At 40.1% G+C, this 19,855-nt stretch overlaps 1 protein-coding gene across 1 annotated transcript in view; it reads left to right on the top strand.

Moving 5' to 3' along the window:
- Positions 1-19,855, top strand: part of ctnnbl1 (catenin, beta like 1) — a 36,555-nt gene that overhangs the window by 706 nt on the left and 15,994 nt on the right. The window contains exons 2-11 of the mRNA XM_029506679.1: positions 288-527; positions 1,524-1,630; positions 1,960-2,099; positions 2,297-2,394; positions 4,220-4,313; positions 6,288-6,379; positions 7,863-7,935; positions 9,377-9,435; positions 9,902-10,050; positions 11,621-11,802. Coding sequence (XP_029362539.1) covers positions 288-527; positions 1,524-1,630; positions 1,960-2,099; positions 2,297-2,394; positions 4,220-4,313; positions 6,288-6,379; positions 7,863-7,935; positions 9,377-9,435; positions 9,902-10,050; positions 11,621-11,802 — 1,234 coding nt within the window. The remainder of the gene's footprint in view (positions 1-287; positions 528-1,523; positions 1,631-1,959; positions 2,100-2,296; positions 2,395-4,219; positions 4,314-6,287; positions 6,380-7,862; positions 7,936-9,376; positions 9,436-9,901; positions 10,051-11,620; positions 11,803-19,855) is intronic.

Here is a 19,855-nt window from a genome sequence, read left to right as displayed (position 1 = left end):
TTCCTGGGACGAGACCCAGCATTTCACTCACTCAATTTTTAACAATCTGTCTTGTTGAAATTGTCACTTATACCACAAAGACAACATCTGACAAAAGTAGATTGCAGTTTGATTTTTCTGCATGTTGAGCAACTCTAATTCTTATATTATTTCCAACTGCTTGGTGCAGTTTGTGTTTCCATGTTAACTCTCTGTGTTTGTGTCTGTCTGTTGGGTTATTGTTGTTATCATTTATCATTATCTCAATGTCCCAATTAAATGGTTTCTGGCAAAATTTCCTCTTGCAGCCTGATAGAGGAGCAAAGCGTCCCAGGCAGGATGAAGGAGGAGCAGCGGGAGGAGAGGAGGAAGCCAGAGGAGGGAAACAGCAGAAGGGCCTGGCAGCCCGGGAGTTGTCTAGATACCGGGAAGTTTCAGGTGTAGTAGGAATCGAAGGAGGAACTGACATGAGTGAGACAGAGGAGTTGACAGGAGACAAAAAGAAGATCCTGGAGAAACTGATGGACCAGGATGAAGATGAACCTGAGGTGGGAAGTAAATGTGTGTGTCTGTGTGTGTGTGGGTGTGTGTGTGTATATATATATATATATATATATATATATATATATATATATATATATATATAAAAGAGAGAAAAAATAGTTATAATATAGATAGAATATAATAATAAAATAAAAAATAAATTACAAGGTAAAAGATAAAGTTGAAGTCAATCAGCCTATGATTAAGTAAGATGATGTGGAAACACATATATATATATATATATATATATATATATATGCTGAAACGCTTGCATCTCATTTAGCTTTGTTGCTAGAAGGCCAGGTGGTATCCTTGATAAGTTGAATGAAAATGGCCATGACAGTACTTATTATTCAGTGTTCACTGTCCATCCCCTTTCATTAGTAACTGTACATTCATCCAGCCAGTCAGAACCCAGTGTTTGTTTATTAGGCTCCAATCTGTGCTTGAGTGATGACACTTGGACATGTTCAGAGAAGCTCACACAGGAAACATCTTCTGCCAAGGCTGAAGCATATCCATGAGCCCTCTAAATATTCCTCCATGTTTATAAAAATATATATATGAGCTCAAATTAGGAGCAAAAAGGTTTCAAGTGACTTTCACAAATGATTGCACAGCTTTAAATTTTCACCATTCTGTCCATTTTTCTATTTATAAAAAAGAAGCTTGGATTGTCAAAGTCCAATTTGATGCAGGCAACATGCACTTGACATCCTGCACAGGATAAGTGCAAATGTTCACAAAGCACTTTTTGTTAGTGTCTTTTATACTTCATCTGTCATCTATTGTTCACACAATTAGATTTATGTGTTTTACAATGACCGGGTTAACAACAACAGGTGCTTGAATTATTTGAGAATATGGTTTAAAAGCTCAAAGTCAAGTTGATGCAAATTTGAACCCAAACCCTGATTATATTCTTTATCTCTGCATCAGTTACCTATTTAAAAAGAACATTTTCTGTCTTCCTTTCTCTCCCTCATTTGCTGATGAAACAGGCAGAACCAGTGGATGAGAGCTCAGTCAAGAAAATGATCCTGACCTTTGAGAAAAGATCATACAAAAATCAGGAATTGAGGATAAAGTTCCCAGACAATCCAGAGAAGTAAGTCAACTGATGACTGTACACATTGCAGCTCTCTGTCACTCATTTGGTTGAATGTTTCAGTAATGAGTGAATAAAATGACGTGTGATACATTTTCCCCATTAGTCTCTTATTTGCTTTAGTGTTTTAGCCTCAATTTCAGTTTGCTTAAACACATTTTTGGTCATATGTTTCTTGCTCTCACTAAAATATTAAATATTTAAAAAAATAATTTTCACTTTTGTAGCTCATGAGTTCTTGACTCTTGGACATTTCTTAAACTAAGATAGCGAATACATACAATGCTAACATGCTAACCAACAATTTCTTGTCTTTTTTTCTAATCCAGATTCATGGAGTCAGAACTGGATCTAAATGACATCATCCAGGAAATGCATGTGATTGCCACGATGCCTGATCTCTATCACCTGCTGGTAGAACTTAATGCTGTCCACTCACTGCTGGGCCTTCTCAGTCATGAAAACACTGATATCCTTTGATCCAGCATGAATTTCCATCAAAATTAACACATGTAATTCAAAGTAAATGGAAACAGTTAAAAATAAAATTGGTTTACAATAAATGAATAAAAAAAGTTTAAAACAGTTAAACAAAGTATGAGCAACAACACTGTGGCTCTGTCAACAACTTGGCAATACAAACTTCTGGTCCTTAGCCCGAAGCAAATGTGGCTATAGCAGTGGTGGACCTGCTGCAGGAGCTGACGGATATCGACACACTCCACGAGAGTGAGGAGGGCGCTGAAGTGCTCATTGACGCTCTCGTAAGTTCAGGATTTTTTGTCAGTCTTTGATGATAATAGTGAAGCAGAATTTTGTGGAGTTAATGCTTTAATGTCTGGGCTTTGGAGAAGATGAGAGGATTGTTTCCGTAGTCACTCTTACCAAATTGAAAGCAGGAATTTGGTCACCTTGCTGACTGAATACATCCAAACATTTTTGGACTATGAAATGTAATGTAATGATTTTGATACCATATCATTAACAGAGGACGTTACTAACAAATAAGAAAATTATTATTATTCATTTTACTGGTGTAACTAAAACTTTGAACTTTGGAAGTTTCCTTCCAAAATTCCAGTTGTCTGCGAACTTTGGGAACATAATGAGGTTGAGATTGGGCCCAAATGGTTACAATTCTTTACAAATTCTGTCTTGGTTTGTCAGTAATTAATTTGTAGTAAGTAAGTTCAATGAAAGTGAGATTTAATTAAAAAAATGTTTGAAGCTTTTAATTTTCACATTGTGTTGGTCTTTATCTCGGCCTGTCTGTGAGGATATTGCTCTGTGACTGAAGTGCTAATATACCTATAGTGGGGGAACAAAGTGTGTGTTACTGTTCCTTCACATTGGCTGTGACGTTTCATCAGTCAGTCTGTTGGCTTCACTTCACTACTTTTTGTGGCAGTGTCAGGAATGTTGGGAGTTTTGTCACTACAGTTGCCCTATCTCATGGGCTGATCAACAGTCACTTTCACTTTTAAATTCAGTACAGATGAGCTGATGTAGAGTGATTAAACATCGCAGGTGTTTAGAAAAGGGAGAAGCCTTCCTGTTGGTTGACTAATATCTGTGAGCTAGAGTTTATTTCATTTTTCTTTGGTTTAAAATAAAAGATGCTCAGTTGATAATGCACATAGATGTGAGAAGTGAGAGAGAAAACAACGACAGCTGCCCCTCCACCTTGAACAAAGGGGGGGTGAAAATAATATTTTGAAGGGGAAATTATAATACATATTTCTCCTTCTCCTCCTCTTTTCACTGAAACCTTTCATCATCACAATTTGTGATTCAAAATGGAGGATTCCAATCTTTCTTCCCTTCCTATGATCAGTAATCGAAAAATGGCAGATGCTGGTTCAGTAATTGGTTAATTACCCCCCCCCAAGAAACGCTTGCATCTCATCTAGCTTTGTTGTGAGAAGGCCAGGTGGTATCCTTGATAAGTTGAATGAAAATGGTCCATGTCAGTACTCATTATTCAGTGTTCACTGTCCATCTCCTTTCATCAGTAATTGTACATTCATCCAGCCAGTCAGCACCCAGTGTTTGTTCATTAGGCTCCAATCTGTGCTTGAGTAATGACACATGTTCAGAGAAGTTCAGACAGGAAACATCTGCTTCTGCAAAGGCTGAAGCATATATATGAGCCCTCTAACTATTCCTCCATGTTATAAAAAATATACGGTTGAGGACTCAGGTAGAAGGGGAAATGTTTTGGGTCGTGCAAGTCAATGTAAACGCTCATCATGAACTCAGAGCTCCTCCAGTGTTTCACAGTTTATTACAGTAAAGACATAATGTCTTTGATCAATGCTGTAGAGCAGAGGTGTCCAAATCCTGCCCTGGAGGGCCACTGTCCTGCATGTTTTAGATGTTTCCTGCTCCAGCACAACTTATTCAAATGAGTGACTCCTGATCAGACTTCAGCAGAGCTTGATGACGAGCTGATAATTTCAATGTGTTGGAGCAGTGTGACATCTAAAACATGCAGGACAGTGGCCCTCCAGTGGCCCTCCAGGACCAGACCTGTAGAGCACTGACAGTCTTGATGTATTAAACAAATGTGTGAACCCTATCTGTCTGTAGTTGGAGGGTCAGGTGGTGGCCTTGCTGGTGCAGAATATGGAGCGTCTGGACGAGCAGGTGAAGGAGGAGGCTGATGGCATCTACAACACCCTGGGTAAGAACACATGCCACCAGCTAGGGTTTAACAATGGCGTTCCAGTAGGTGCATATATAAGTTGTATTTATAAATCATTGTCCCCCCATAAGACCTGGCTACTGTTGGATCTTTGTGCAGCTCCACGTTTCATTCCTGGACTGAAATGCACTAAAGCACTAAAGAACTCCATACAGTTTATCCTCAGCTGTTTGTCTTGAATCAATACACAGGACTATAAATTTAACAGTTTCATTGCTTTTCAAAGTATTTCAGTTTTATATGTACCTAATATATACATAACACTCAGGGCTGAATGTGAATGTAGAGGCTACAGAGGGGTTTTTTTTTTTTTTTTTCATGGAGGCTGTTGGTCATTCCTGTTTCTACAGCTGGCTGTGGTAGATTCAAATCAAATGTCCGAGTCCCAAATTGGTCCACACAGCCTACTATATGCTGCTCTACATCTGAGGGAGGACTGATCCTGTAATTATCGCCATCCTATTGTTATAGCAGTAGATGCTGAACTGCACATTATGAATGTGGTGTAGACAGGAAGTCAATCAGCATTTCACTGAAACATAAAGCTGTGTGGATTTGCACAATAAAACCAAACCTGGACTGGACAGCATTGTCAGTCGCTGTGCAGCTCTGTATTAATTCATACACAAAACAGACAAATTGCAGATACACCTCTGTGGTTCTATACTGAACATGATTAAAAAAATACCAGCCTGAATAAAAATGCCATCTCTGTAAGATTTGAATATTCATAGTCGCCATAACTGTTAAACCTTGTGCTGTTTATTCCTGGAACATAACAGGCATCTCCACAGGGAGGTGTGCCTTTTAAGGTGAAAGGTTTTCAGCAGTGTGGTGACAGGGAGTCCTCGTGGACCCAGATTTGACATTACATAGGGCACTGACAAAATATATTTGTATTTTTTAAGCTTTATCGATGTGTTCCACTGCTGCCAAGTGCCATGATGTTTATCAGTGTGCGCACTGAAGCTTTCAATGTTGCATTTCAATATTTTGTCACTTTAATTTCATGTATTTGGAGGTTTAATGTAATGTAAGGGGTGACGTGAAATGTGCTGTTTATAGGTGTGTCTCTGCTTGAGAAGCAAATTCATAGTTTGGAGGATTTCACTTCACCATGAATGTGGCGTTTCTGCCTCTCAGCTCTTTCTGTGTTCAGTGACCCAACAGAAATGATTCTTCCTGATTGAGGCTGAGTGTCAGGAGAGCTGTTAAGGTGTGTGTATCAGCTTTGTGTGCGAGTGTGGGCTATATCGAGGTATGAGTGCTTATGCTGGGAGGAAGGAGCTTTCTGAGCTTGAATATGCCTTTTGTCTGTGTTGGCTGCTCTCAACTCTGAGCCTGCTGTCTGCTCTGTTTGAATCACTGATAAGTCACATTTCTCTCTCCATCTCTTCCTCTGTTGTTTTTGCTTTAATTTAAGCATCATCAGCAGCCGCTCCATCCATTTGTTTTTTTGATGAGTTTTTTTTTTTTTTTATTTTTTATTCAGTCCCTTGTTTTATGCACTTACATTTCTGAATTCCTTTACTGTCAGGTCTTGCTTTCCTTCTGATTTCAGCTTCCCTCCTGCTCCCACCTTATTCTTTCTCCCGCTAAATTTCCCATTTTTCTCTTCTCTTACCACTACGGCAAAGTCTATCACTTTGTCACCTTCTGCCACAGCCTGTTGTGATAGAGATATCATGTTGCCCAAGCAGCTTTCTAATAATAAATTTAGAAGAAGCTGAGACAAAACACTGACCAGCCCTCTATAGGAAGACGAATGTTGTCGGGTCACTATTCGTTATTTAATATCTGGCACAGTACATACAGTATAAATTCGTAAACTAACTACAACTTAATAACATTAATATCCCACTGATGCCTGATGGTTCAGGGTGGTGGATTAAGTACAGAGATGTTTGTGTTATTGACAGCTGTTAGTCTATTGATATTGTGTGTCCTCCTCAGCCATTATTGAAAATATGGCTGAGTTCAGACCAGTCCTGTGTGCTGAGGCTGCCCAGCAGGGACTCATGCAGTGGCTGCTCAAGAGAATTAAGGTAAGAATGTGGGTTGAAATGTTAGTTCAGAAAAAAAATCAAAATAGGGTTGTTCAAGCTTTAGATGTGAAAAGAAGCTGTTGTATATTTATCTACAAATTGATTATTTTTCTGGATGAAGCTCTTAGTGAAACAAAACAAGACAGTTCACTTGTGACCGTAATTGTTTAACAGCTTTTTCAATGTTGTATAACTGAAATGATTTGTCGGAGAAATACAAGATGTATTGATTAAGAAAATAATAAATTTAGCAGATTTGATTAGATTAATCGATCTAGCACATTTGATTTAGTTTTGATTAGAACTTGAATAATTATTAATTTATTAATATTAATATTAAATTATGGAGTCATAATGTTACTGTGCTACAAATTTTAGTGTGAATGCATTTTGAACTTTTTTGTATATATACACTGATATATATATATATATATATATATATATATATATATATATAGATATATAGATATAGATATATATATATATATATATATATATATAGATATATAGATATATAGATATAGATATATAGATAGAGATATATAGATATAGATAGATAGATATATAGATAGATAGATAGATATATATATATATATATATATATATAGATAGATAGATATATATATATATAGATAGATATATAGATATATATATATATATACTTTTTTTTTTTTTTCCAGATAACCTGGTTATAGTATCAACAGATCTTGGGTAACTTCTCAATACCATTGCCTGTCATGGAAAAACTGTCATATTGTTGATGTCTGAAGAAGTCAGACTGAGTTAAATGTCGTTTTAACAGTATTGGAAAATATTTTTGTGTGTGATAATTTCAGCACTTGAGTCTTTATTTCCACACCCAGAGCCCTCTTGTGCTACTCTGATCAGTAGTGATAAAGATACATAGTACAGACATAATCTGTATTGAATGAGAATGAAGCTAAAATTATCTTTGTGTTTATTTAGAATGATAAACTCTCTTTAGAGACTTGGAGCTGATTCAGAGTTAGTGGACAAAAGGTAAACTCTGTATTTATCACCTGTAAACTGTTATTTTCTTTAGGTTCCAGTAGAAATAATGATTCTACTTTTCCACTTATCTGATGGGTCAGTAGTTAGTCTTAGGCCGTTGGCAGGTTTTGATCTGATCCTCTTAAGTGAACCACCCAACAGATCAGGTGAGTTCAGGTTGAGTTGCCTTTTTAACCACACAACTACTGTAGTAGGACTGAAAACCAGCATTAATCCTGAATTGACCTCGATGAGCAGAAACCTGCTCTGTAGCTCAGGCTTGAAGTCTGTCTGAGGTTAGGGTTATGCGTTGTTATATGCGTTATCACTGCCTATTGTCCTGATATTCGATATGTTTTGTATCACCTCTGTTCACGGATAAAAATAAAGATGTTGTTTAAATTCTCTGGACTCTGGAGTTTCTCCTGAGGAGAGGTAATTGGAGTTTGCTCTTATTTCTTGTCCCTCTCAGGCAAAGCTGCCCTTTGATGCTAACAAGCTGTACTGCAGTGAAATCCTGGCTATCTTGCTGCAAAACAATGACAGTAAGTCTGTCAATAACAGGTTTGTTGGATCCTCCAGCAGAACCCCACTTATTCATTGTGCTTTCTCCTTATCATATTCTTTTTTTTTCTTTTCTTTCTTCATAACTTATTTGCCTGGTTCATATTTATATCCACTAATCTCTCTGGAGTCAATGCCAGCTCACGTTGGGCAATGTGGGCTACACCCTGGACAAGTGGCCAGTCCATCGCAGGGCTAACATACAGAGAAACAAACACAAACAAACACTCACATACATACGGGCAATTTTAGTCACCAATTAACCTAAACACGCATGTCTTTGGACGATAGGAGGAAACTGGAATACCTGCAGGAAACCCTGCAAGTACTAGGAGAACATGCAAACTCTTAACAGGAAAGCCCCAGGCCGGGAACCAAACCGCCAACCTTCTTGTTGTGAGGCTACAGCGCTAACGACTATGCCTCTCTACTCCCTTCTTCCTGTTTTATTTTTTTCTTTAATTTTCCTCGCCACTCTTTGATACCATATTTCCTTGTTTTGTTTCTCCCACTCCTCATATTACTGCTCTTATTCCCCCTTGTCTATTTGCTGTCTTCTCCACCTGTTCCCTGCCTCACTGAACCCCTGTCAAGTCTCAAAATAGCTGCAAGTCTCTCAGGTCCTACCACAGGTTGTCAAACAGAATATTATTCAGTGAGAGTCTTGTCTCATTTTACACTCCTTCTTTTTCCTCAGCAGTTCTGGCTTTACTCATCCTCTCCTTCTTGCTCTTCAAATTCAAAATCAAATCTAATATAAACTTTCTTTGCCCAGATGACATAGTGTGTCACTATAAATAATGTTCCATATAATACTGTTACTGGCAATAAGGCAAGTTACAAGGGTCCTTTTAGGATGATGGATCATTTCTGTAATATTCTGATGTGTTAATTTGAATTTAGGTCTCACATTTTCCTGCCAACGTCTAAGTTTAATTTGAAAAACCACTGAATGGTTTATATATACAATACTTGCAACTGCAAGCAAGAGGAGTCTTATCCCAAGAGATTAAGAGCCTTCACAATCACCATACATACACATTTTTTCTGCTATGAGTCATAAACATACTGAGGTAAACGTGAGTGTGTGTTTGTGTATGCATGAGTGCCTGCATGCATGCTGGTGTATGCTCCTTACATGGATATACAGAAATTTTTGTGTGCCATCATTTTTATTTTTCTATCTCGAAGTTGCTTCAGTGTTTCAGAGTTAATACTCATTTTATGCTTCTACCGCTCTTCAGTGTGTTTTCCTCCCTGTTTTTTTCTGTTCCCTCATCCACCCACTTGAGCAGTGGTCCTGGTCCTTAAATATCTTTTTTTTTTTTATCAGCTCAGTTTCCCCCAGTTGTCTAGTTTTTTTTTTTTTGTTGTTTTTTTTTTCCTTTTTTTTTAATTTTTATGTCTTTGTGTCATCCTCAGATACTAGAGAGCTACTTGGTGAAATGGATGGCATTGACGTGTTACTACAGCAACTATCTGTAAGATTTAGCTTTTACGTCTTGTTTTTAGTTAATTTTATTCCACCACTAATGAACCTGTCGTCCATCTCCAGATACTGGTTTTGAACATAGTAGAATGTGATGGTGCTCCAGCTAGTCTCACAGAACCCTGGATCACCTGTGTTCAATTAAACTATTTTCCCTCTGTAGAGCTGTCTTGTGGACAGCTTTTGGAGAAAATAGGCCATTGAAGTTTTTAACCCTCCAAATAAGCTCCTAACACTTTCTTTGAGTAAACTTGTTCATGATTGCTAGTATTATCCCACCTCTCTTAATTAATGAACAAACCTGTGTCATTTGATCACACCAGGCTCCTTCCTGCTCTTTAATTAAGAGCCTAATTTTCCCACATTCTGCCATTATTCTGAGAAACTATATCAGGAACTGTTGCTGTGTTGGAGAAGGTTTTTCTGTTCTTTCTTTTTCAGTGCTATGTCCATTTCAGGTGTTCAAACGTCATAACCCATCCACAGCCGAGGAGCAAGAAATGATGGAGAACCTCTTTGATGCTCTGTGCTCCTGCCTCATGTTGCCCAGCAATCGAGACCGTTTCCTCAGAGGGGAAGGGCTTCAACTTATGAATCTCATGCTTAGGTGAGGCTGTGCGCTATTATAAGTCACATTCTGTATTATACAATTATTCAGGGTGATCAGAGGATTACACCTCCTGACCTCAGCTGCAGTGGCACCATGAAGATAAACTGTGTAGCATGCTGTCCTGTGTACACGTACAAACTGTGTTTGTATGTGCACAAACACAGTTGTGTTCAACCTCTACCTTCCTTGAGAATTCGGGTTCACTTTTTGCTGCCCAGTTAATGTGTCACTGTTTGCTGGCTAAAAAAAGATTAAAATATGGACTGAAAGGTGCAGAGCAGTTTGTTAATATCTGGAAAGTTATATATGCATTCTTTATATATCTATATATCCAGTCCCTCCGTCTCAGTCCAGCCACAGCCTTTTTCGCCTGTGAAAATTGAGTCAGGGTGTAGCAGCACAAAAATCAGCATGTCCGCCTGCTCTGCTGCCTGGCCAATCAGTTAACAGTTGGTGGGGTGTGACCTTAAAGACTAATAGAAAAACATTTTTGAAACGTCTTCAGCTCCTTGCACCTCAATGTTGATTATCACATCACTGGACATGTAGATTGAATGCTTGGAATATTATTTCATTATTTGGATGCAAAAATCCTTTTATGCAAAATCATCCAGCGGAGAAATTAAGAATAAGTGTCAGGTAATGGAGAGCCACACAGAACCCACAGAACAAATGACCATCACAAAGACTCATTCATCCATCTTCTACCACTTATCCATTTCCGAGTGGCTGCTGGAGCCAATCCCAACTCAGACTGGGCGAGGGCTGGGTACGCCCTCGACAGGTCACCAGTACATCACGTCCACCATACAGAAAGAGACGAACAACCACCTGTTTTTGGACTGAGGGAAGAAGTTGGTGAATGCCTTCAGAGCCTTCTTTCTCTGACCACTGGCCCACTGTGGCACCCAGCCTCAGGTTCAACATGTCTGAATTCAGAAGGAAATAAAGACGAAAGAAGAAACAGCTGTCACCACAAATAAATAGCAGGAAATTCTCAAAAATATAACATCAGCTCCAACATCGGCAAATCTTGTGAATTTCTCAACAGTTTCATTTTGGGGAGAGTTGCTCTTGTTTTCTAAGACACAATGTGTCTGCAAAAGAGGGGTGGTGGGGGGATCATCCTCTTAGTTTGGAACATTTATAGGTTTTCAGGTCTCTGCTGTGTTTCATCTCTGGAATGATTGTTGGGTATTAGACTCGTAGAAGATCATGCACAGACCCAGGCCATAGTGAGTGCAACACAATATCTAATGACTTGTTTAAGGGATCCACAACATTGTTGAATGCACGACTGCATTTATAGATGGGAGTGTTCAGTGTCTGGTATAATATCTGTAAGTGACTCAGCCTCATCTAGACTCTAGGTCTGATCCAAACCCTGCTGCTGAAACTGTACCACCTGTTAACATCAACCAGGCACCATCTCATCCATTTGGATGACAAAACCCATTGTTCACAACACTAGGATCTTGGGTGAAGTTAGCTGTCTCCCGATTTGCCCCTGTTTAATTTCAGCTATCCAGATCCTTGGCTTCAGTGCTGTTTTCTTTCTTGGTTGCAGGGAAAAGAAAATGTCACGAACTAGTGCTCTGAAGGTCCTGGACCATGGGATGATTGGACCAGAGGGAGCTGACAACTGCCATAAATTTGTGGATATCCTGGGTCTGCGAACCATCTTTCCACTTTTTATGAAAACCCCAAAGAAGATGAAGAAAACTAGTCCCTCTGAGAAAGAGCATGAAGGTCAGTTTGCAGATTTCTTCAGATGCTGGTTTGACTTATTAGTAGTGAGAGCTGCGGTGAGATTACAATTGCACTGCTCTTTAATAATGAAATCTAAACTGTGTAAAATCAGCATGAAATACATTAGCAAACACACATCAACAATCCAAACAGCTGAAAGGAAACTATTGATTCATCAGAGATCAGTGAGTTTCAAAGGTATAGTGAATAAATGGTGTAGAAATTTGGCTCATTTCCAGATTGTCCCCCGTTTCCTGGAAAAGCTGGGTTGTGTATTCCACTATCACTGGAGGTGTTCTTTCCATAGGAACCATGAAACCCTGGAACATGGTGTTGATAGGCAGTATGTGATTTTACAGTAAAATGTATAAATGCTCTGGAGTAAAATATGGACAGAGTAAAACACTGGATTGCAGGTATTAAAAGAAAAGAAAAAACAACCCTCAGTTATTATCAGTCTTTCTATTAGCTTATCTTGTGTCTATACATGCCTCAGCAAGGTATTATTTTTTTATTTATTATCCCACACTTTCTTTTGTATTTTCTGATGTTGATCCAAATCACATCCAGCTGCTTCATTCTGGTTTGCATGTTATACTTTGACTTTTTTATCTTGATCTTGATCTTGATCTATCTTTTTTATTTTGATTGTGTCTGTGCTTCAACAATAAGACAAAGTCAAAATTTTATATTTGTTTTTGCTCAAACCTGATGAGCAGAAAATGCTGGCATGTAGAGTGCTTGATAAGAATCAGTGTTGCCAGGTCCCCTTGTTATAAGCAACTTTGGGCTTGTTGTTCTGTAAAGTCACTTGCAAATATCGTCAGTCGCGGGTTGCAGGTTTTTGGGCTTGCATTGCTCCGTGTATGAACCCCTCCTGATTCTCTCCCAGCTCTCCACAACCACAATAAAGCTAAACGCAACAGTTTGTCCTTTTTCCTGAAAGGATCTGTCCACAAAACTTGCGTGTGCTTGCACCAAAAGGCACAAAACAACAACAAAAAACCCAAATCGTCAACAATAACAGCAAAAAAAAAACAAAAAAACAAAACACCTCCACAGTCTTCATCTGTGAGGCTGATAGACATCGGTTTGACTGTCTTAAAACAAAATGAGCAAGGCAAACAAATGAGCAGAAGATAGCCACTTATAGCCTGTCACACATCAGTCAGAGCTGTCGATCATCTCGGTGAACTAACGGGATCTACCTCGACTGATAAAGAAGTCAAAATGCTAAAACCAGTAACCAGAGTAATGGTGCAACTGGCCCGTGTATGTTCAAAGTTATTGCGGGGGTGAGAGATAAAGACATGCATGTGGCCACTGTTGGGTCCAGGGTTATTGTCTAGGTCTTATGTGGCTCTGCTGACTGAGGGACAGTGAGATCTGTCATGGGTTGAACTGTGTGAATCTCTCACTTAGACCACTAATTGAAAATGTAGTGAATGAAGTTGTTCTCCAGAATAACACAATAACATAATAGATTAACTAACTGTTGGCTGCTTCAAACAAAAGTAGGAACCTCTCTGTTGTTTCTCTCTCACAAACATGAATTCTACTGCTCTTTCTATTATAAACCTTCGTGCAAACATCGATCGCTGTAAAATCCTTTCTGTGATTGAAGAAAGGGTTAAGGTTAGGGTCCAAGCAATACATTGCTCTATCATTATCACTGAAATAAGATCATATGATGGAAATTGGTGGCAGTCGGTTGTTATTTTTAGTTGGCTAATGATGCGAATGAGTGTGAGAGGGAACAGAAATAAACAACTAATTTATATGGTGAAATACAATAATCATAACTGGTAAAGCATTTCTTTGTGTTTTTTGTGCACATGGGTGTTTGTTAGGTTGAGAGACTGAGGGAGGGAAGAGATATTGAGTTATATTTGATATATTGTAGGCGTCACACTAACTTTGTCTCTTTGAACTTCAAGTCAGAGATTGTTTGTATTACCCAACAGTGTTGATCAGGACAACATAAAATGCCCAGCGCAGCAGTCTGCAGCCACAGGCCATCCAATCCAGTCCCTTGTTCGTGGAACCTATTTTCAGCAGCATCATGACCCAGAACACTTTGCTTGGCTCCTTTCGGCTCGTTTAAACACAAAGAAGAGACGTGAGAAACAATCAAATGACCTAAACCCAAGGGAATGGTTTGACCACAGAGTAAAAGTCACATGAATACCTCATTGAGCGGGTTCTGATTCCCTTTGGAGTAATTCACAGTTTGATGCCTTCAGTGTCTCACAATGTAGAAAATAATAAGAAGGAAGAAAGAAGAAGAAATGCTAATGTTGAAGGTCTCAGAGGGAGGCAGCCCTGAATGATGCACGAGGACAAGAAAGAAGGAGGTGGAGAAAGAATGGCAGCAGGTTCCTAAACATCTATGGAGGGAGGGGGAGAAGATGGAGATAGGATTATTTTATTAAAACATTCTGGAAAGCGTGGTGCTGCAGCAGAATGTATGACACTTGATAAGTGTCATACATTCTCAATTATCTGGGTTTAATGATAAAACTTTTCAACTAATTTCAGTCAAAAGCACAGGATCAAACGTGCATCTCATTTAATAATTTCTGCCAGCACAGATTGAGATAAGTCATTTTCCATTATACAAGTTTGATTGTAATCACTTTTGCCAGAGTTGTTCTGTATAATCCTATTATTAGCATATTTCTGAGGGATAGATTTGCTTTTGATCCTTATGTAAAGATGCATCTTATGCTCATCTTTTTCATGTTTGGTTTTTCCTTGAATTCATCATATTCAATCTTTTTATAAACTTGTACTTTGTAATTTGCTGTGGGAAATTTAGATATATAGAAACGATTTAAAAACGGTGTTGGGGAAAGAAGTTATCTAGTTCTAGTTTAGATTCTAGACTACATTTTCCTCTGTAGAGCTAATGAAGAGCTGGGCTAATTTTGACAGCTTGTGTTCACAGAATCAACTGATTTGTGAAGATCAGGCGCCTTGAACAGATGAAGTGAAGTGGCATCACTTTAGTTCTCCTGACTCTTGTTGGACATGAAGATTTTAATCCACCCCGAGGAAAAACTTTGATAAGAGAATAAGACTGTTATGACCATGAACCATTATCACTTGAATTTCACATTAAGCTTCATTCCAGTGAGGTTAAAAGATTTTTCACCCAGGAAGAGCTTTCGCATATTGATTGATTGAACTGTGTGTCGTAAGCTTGCTGATTTATGAAGGAATGGACTGAAATATGAGCATCATGCCAGTCAGGTTATAACCATAAGATAAAGTGAACATGTTTTGTTGATTTATTCTTCAAATATTTGAATTACAAGGATGATAATGATGATGGTGGTGGACATTCAGCACAGGCTGTGGGGTTGTTTGGAAGAAAACTTGTACAATTTATATGTTGAGTATTTTTAGCACCTTGGGGAGAGACCATAGTCATTGGTCAGTCATTGTTATTGGTCACGTTTCTTATTCTTATTAGTTCCTCTGAGCCCTGCACACAGTCAGTGGACTTTTTATATCAATAACTTTAAAGTTCAAATGACTCTAAGCAGGGGCCCAGAGTCACTATTGCTCTCCTGCACATTTCTTTTTCTTATTATTACTCTTCCATCAACATTTTAATTTGCCTTTTTTCCCTAGGGTTTTAAGAAAGCCCAGGCCAATTATATATCAAGACATACTACTTCTCTATACTTGCACCTACAGACTCCATTCAAATTTTAAAATGCTAACAAAGATCCTGTCCATCCATCACAGTTTTCATCTACAGTATTTCATATCTTTAATACTTTTTGAGTGCTAACTGCTCAATTTTGACAAATTATAATGGGTCTGATGGCACGGAATGTTAAGAATTAGATTGATGCGTAGTTTGGCTAGAGTGTAGAGCTGATTAGATAATTATCTGAAAAACTTTATAAATCATCCCCACGGGCACATACATACCATCAAATTAGTAAATATTCTTGCCCTGTTTCAGACAATGTGTTTAACATATTGGTGCAATGGATCACGGTTGATCCGTGATCTGTATGAATCAACCCTCATGGTTCAGAACGCATGTATTCTGAGGATGGGCTGCATTTTATTCTGAAACGCGATGATTCAGTAAAAAAAAAAAAGCTGGTTGTATTTTCACGTGAACAGGGCATGTCAACCTTACAAGTGCAGTGTAACAGGATGGCAAGTGGAAGAGCTGGAGAAGTTCCCCCGCGTCATTTTAATCAGTTGTATGGAGCACTTTGGCTTCCCTGTCAATTACAGTGACAATGGAAGAAGGTCAGTGGACAAAGCTGTCCCGGTTTGCCGGCACTGTGGTGTGAGAAAGTCATGTGTGCATGATAATACATCGAGCATGGCCTCCCACGCGAAGCGACAACATCTGAGCTTGTCACTCAGAACCACAAAAAGAAAGGAAACACAGCAACAACTTGTCACCGTTGCATTTCAGTTAGTGTGTTTTCAGCAGTAGGGGATATATTGCCTGCACTCACCAGACTATGCAGAAATCCTCGTCTTTTTGAAAAAAAATTTAAAGTAGTTAAATCAGGTTTTGGATTATCTGTCCATGCTTAACCTATTCTGAAGTAATCTTCAAAATAAAAAAAAATAGAAGCGCGGGGGTAGCGGAAGCAAAATGAGAGAATGAGAGCAGAAGGGGATATTCAAAACAGATCAAAATTAGAGAACAACCTACAATTTCTTAAATTTCAAGGTCACTGATTAGTCCTATATGAAATTATCCAAACAGGATTAAAAGAAGTTTTTAAGCAAGCAGAGTATCAACATTTTTAATGAGGCAAAATCAGAGAACACTTTCAGATACCTCTCAGTTACTGGTGTTAATCTGGCACCTGGTGCTAATTTCCTTAATTATCTGAAAAACCATATTTACTTGGCAGCCTAACTTTCCAGTTTGCACTGGCTTCACAAGATGGTGAGCCATTCCAAAGTGACTGAAACCCTCCGGCAGCAGGTTGTCCAGATGAAGGCCAAACGAATGACCCACTCAGCCATAGCAAGAGAAGTTGGCCATTCCAAATCTGTGATTTCTAGACCATTGCATCTTTACAACAAAACTCATTCAAGTCCCCCAAGAAAGCCTGTCGTCCAACCCTCCAAGGATTCATCCTCCAAGTCCCCAGCCTCTACTTCCCCTATGGAAGGTGTGTCACTGGGATTGAGGAGATCCTTGAAGAATTCCTTCCACCATCTGACAATGTCCCCAGTGGAGGTTAACAAGTCCCTCCTTCCACTGTAATGAGTATTGGCAGGGTGCTGCTTCCCCCTTCTGTTGCACCAAATGGTTTGCAATAACTTCTTCAAGGCTGATCGATGGTCCTCCTCCATGGCCTCCCTGAATTCTCCCAGACACAAGTTTTTGCGTCCACCATTACCTGGGCTGCAGCACACTTGGCCTGTCCATACCCGAAGACTCCTCTGACAGAGGTTTCAGCTCAATATTCCCAAAAGACCCACACAATACCTTTGGGTCTGCCAAGTCTTTCCGGTTTCTTATCCCGTCAGCGGATCCAACCCACTGTCAGGTGATGGATCCGCTGACAACTCAGACCCACACTTTGCCAGAGTGTCCAAGACATACAGCCAGCGGTCAAAGACAACAAAATCTATCAATGACCTCCAACCTTGTTCGTCCCTGTGCCAGGTGTACTGAGGGATACCCTTATGCTCGAACATGGTGTTTTGTTAGGGACAAACAAGGAACAAAGTCCAAAAACAAAACACCAATTAGGGAGGTGGTTCCTCCAAGTCACGCCCCACCAGGTTTCATTGCTTTTGCCTATGTGGGTCTGTAGCACAATGGAATCCCCACTTTCCAGCACCCTTCCCAGTGTCTCCACAAAGGCCAGGAACCTGACGCCCACATCTGTTCTAGGATCATTCGAATGCTCAAACCCCTCCACCATGGTGGCGGTTCAGTGAAGGGTCAATGCATCTTGAGTTTCGAAATTTAAAATGTATTTTAAAGCCACTACACTAACCTGTCAAGGAACTGCGGACTGAATCTGGTCACCAGTGTTCATCAGCGTGCACTGTCCCATCTTTCAAATCAAAATAATTTTTCCCTCTCCTTTCAGCATTTTCCCTATTTTGGGTTGCCACAGCAAGTCAGCTCTATGACTTGCATTGTTGGTTTGGCCAGATGCCCTTCCTGTCTCAACCCTCCCCATTTTTCCAGGCTTAGGACCATTACACGGTCGCTCTCACCTGATATCTCCTCTGCCCCTTTCGTGGCCGACTGCCAACCCAAACTAAGGTTGCATTTATCTGCTCTCCCAGCTGGCTGTTCTTGTGATGCGAGGCATGGCTATTAAACAATGCTGACCCAAATTTTGCCACAAGAAGTCAGTTTTTTGCAACTTGCATGATTGATTTGGCTGCATTTCTGTCAGATGTCCTTACTAACAACCTTGCCATTTTTCCAGGCTTGGGACTGGCACAAGAGCACCATTAGTGTGTACCTTTTGGCTGCTGTCCCTTATTGGGGAACTGAGTCCTGGTCTCCTGCAAAAATGGTTTTAGTCACCAGCACACTAACGAAGCAACACCCCTCAATTAAAATAAACATAGGAATTTCCTTCAACTATCTCTTATTAACAAGAAGAGAGATGGATTGGATGGAGATGGATTCAAGATGGCGGCGCATGTACACGCAGCGGCCTCACGCTCTCCTGACAATGCGTTGTTTTGTACGTCAAACAAGTGTTTGAAAGTTTTTCTCGTCAGTCTACGTCGGAATATCTGTACAGTCGACAGGCTTTCTTACACATTCGAAGAAACAAGATCTGCCGAGTTTTGAACACAGAATTAGTGAACTCGCTAAAGGAACTGGGACTGATACGCTGGCCTGCTAACTCACCGGACTCGCCTGCTACCCCTCCCCCGGAAAGGACGCATCGGAAGCGGTGTGCTAGGACGAGGAAGCGGGGCAAGCGCAGAGGTGTCCGAGCTAGGCTAGAGGCTAAGCCTACTCGCCCAGCCATACCATCTATCCTTCTGGCGAATGTACGATCACTGGACAACAAAATGGATAACATTAGACTTCTGAGATCAGCGAATCGAAAAGTGAGTGACTGTTGTGTGCTAGTTTTCACTGAAACATGACTAAATGACAACATTCCGGACTCACGATACAACTGGAGCAGCTAACATGCTACAGATCCGACAGGGCTCTCGCAGACGGAGGGAAGACACGTGGTGGCGGCGTTTGTGTTTACATCCGCGAAGCGTGGTGTCGAGATGCCACTGTAGTATACAAACACTGCTCACCTCTGGCGGAGTTCATGATCGTGAAGTGTCGTCCTTTTTACCTGCCAAGGGAGATAAGTTTGATCCTGCTGGTTGCTACTTATATTCCCCCAACTAATAACAGCAACAGAAGTGCAGCGCTGAATGAACTGTACCAAGCTATCAGCGAACAACAAACAGACAACCAGATGGTTTCATCATCCTTGCTGGAGATTTCAACCATGCTGATCTCAAAACTGTTCTCCCAGAGTTTTATCAGCATATCCACTTTCCTACAAGAGGAGACTCTTGTAGGAAAGATTCTGGACTTTTTTTACACTCAGCACAAAGGAGCATACAAAGCCACCCCCCTCCCCCACTTCGGCGCCTCTGATCACCTCACCATTATGCTAATGCCTGCATACAGACCGAGAGTGAAAGTCATCAAACCTGTTCGGAAAGAAGTGAGTGTGTGGCCACAGGAGGCGACCTCTGCTCTACAGGACTGTTTTGGGACAACAGACTGGGAAATGTTCAAGGAGGCAGCCACCTACAACAGCATCACAGATGTTGAAGAGTACACAGACACTGTGACCTCCTACATCACCAAGTGCATAGACGACATCCACAGGCTGCTGAAGGCCAGAGACAAGGCCTTCAAAGCTGGGTATGATTCAGCCCTAAGAACAGCGAGAGCCAACCTGTCCTGTGGTATCAGGAAAGCGAAACAAGATTACACAAACAAGATAACCTCCCACTTCAAGGACAGCAAGAATGCACAGAGCCTATGGCAGGGCATTCAGGCCAT

This window comes from Echeneis naucrates, chromosome 7, assembly GCF_900963305.1.
Source record: "Echeneis naucrates chromosome 7, fEcheNa1.1, whole genome shotgun sequence".
Classification (NCBI taxonomy): Eukaryota; Metazoa; Chordata; class Actinopteri; order Carangiformes; family Echeneidae; genus Echeneis; species Echeneis naucrates.
This window is presented reverse-complemented; position numbering and strand designations above follow the sequence as displayed.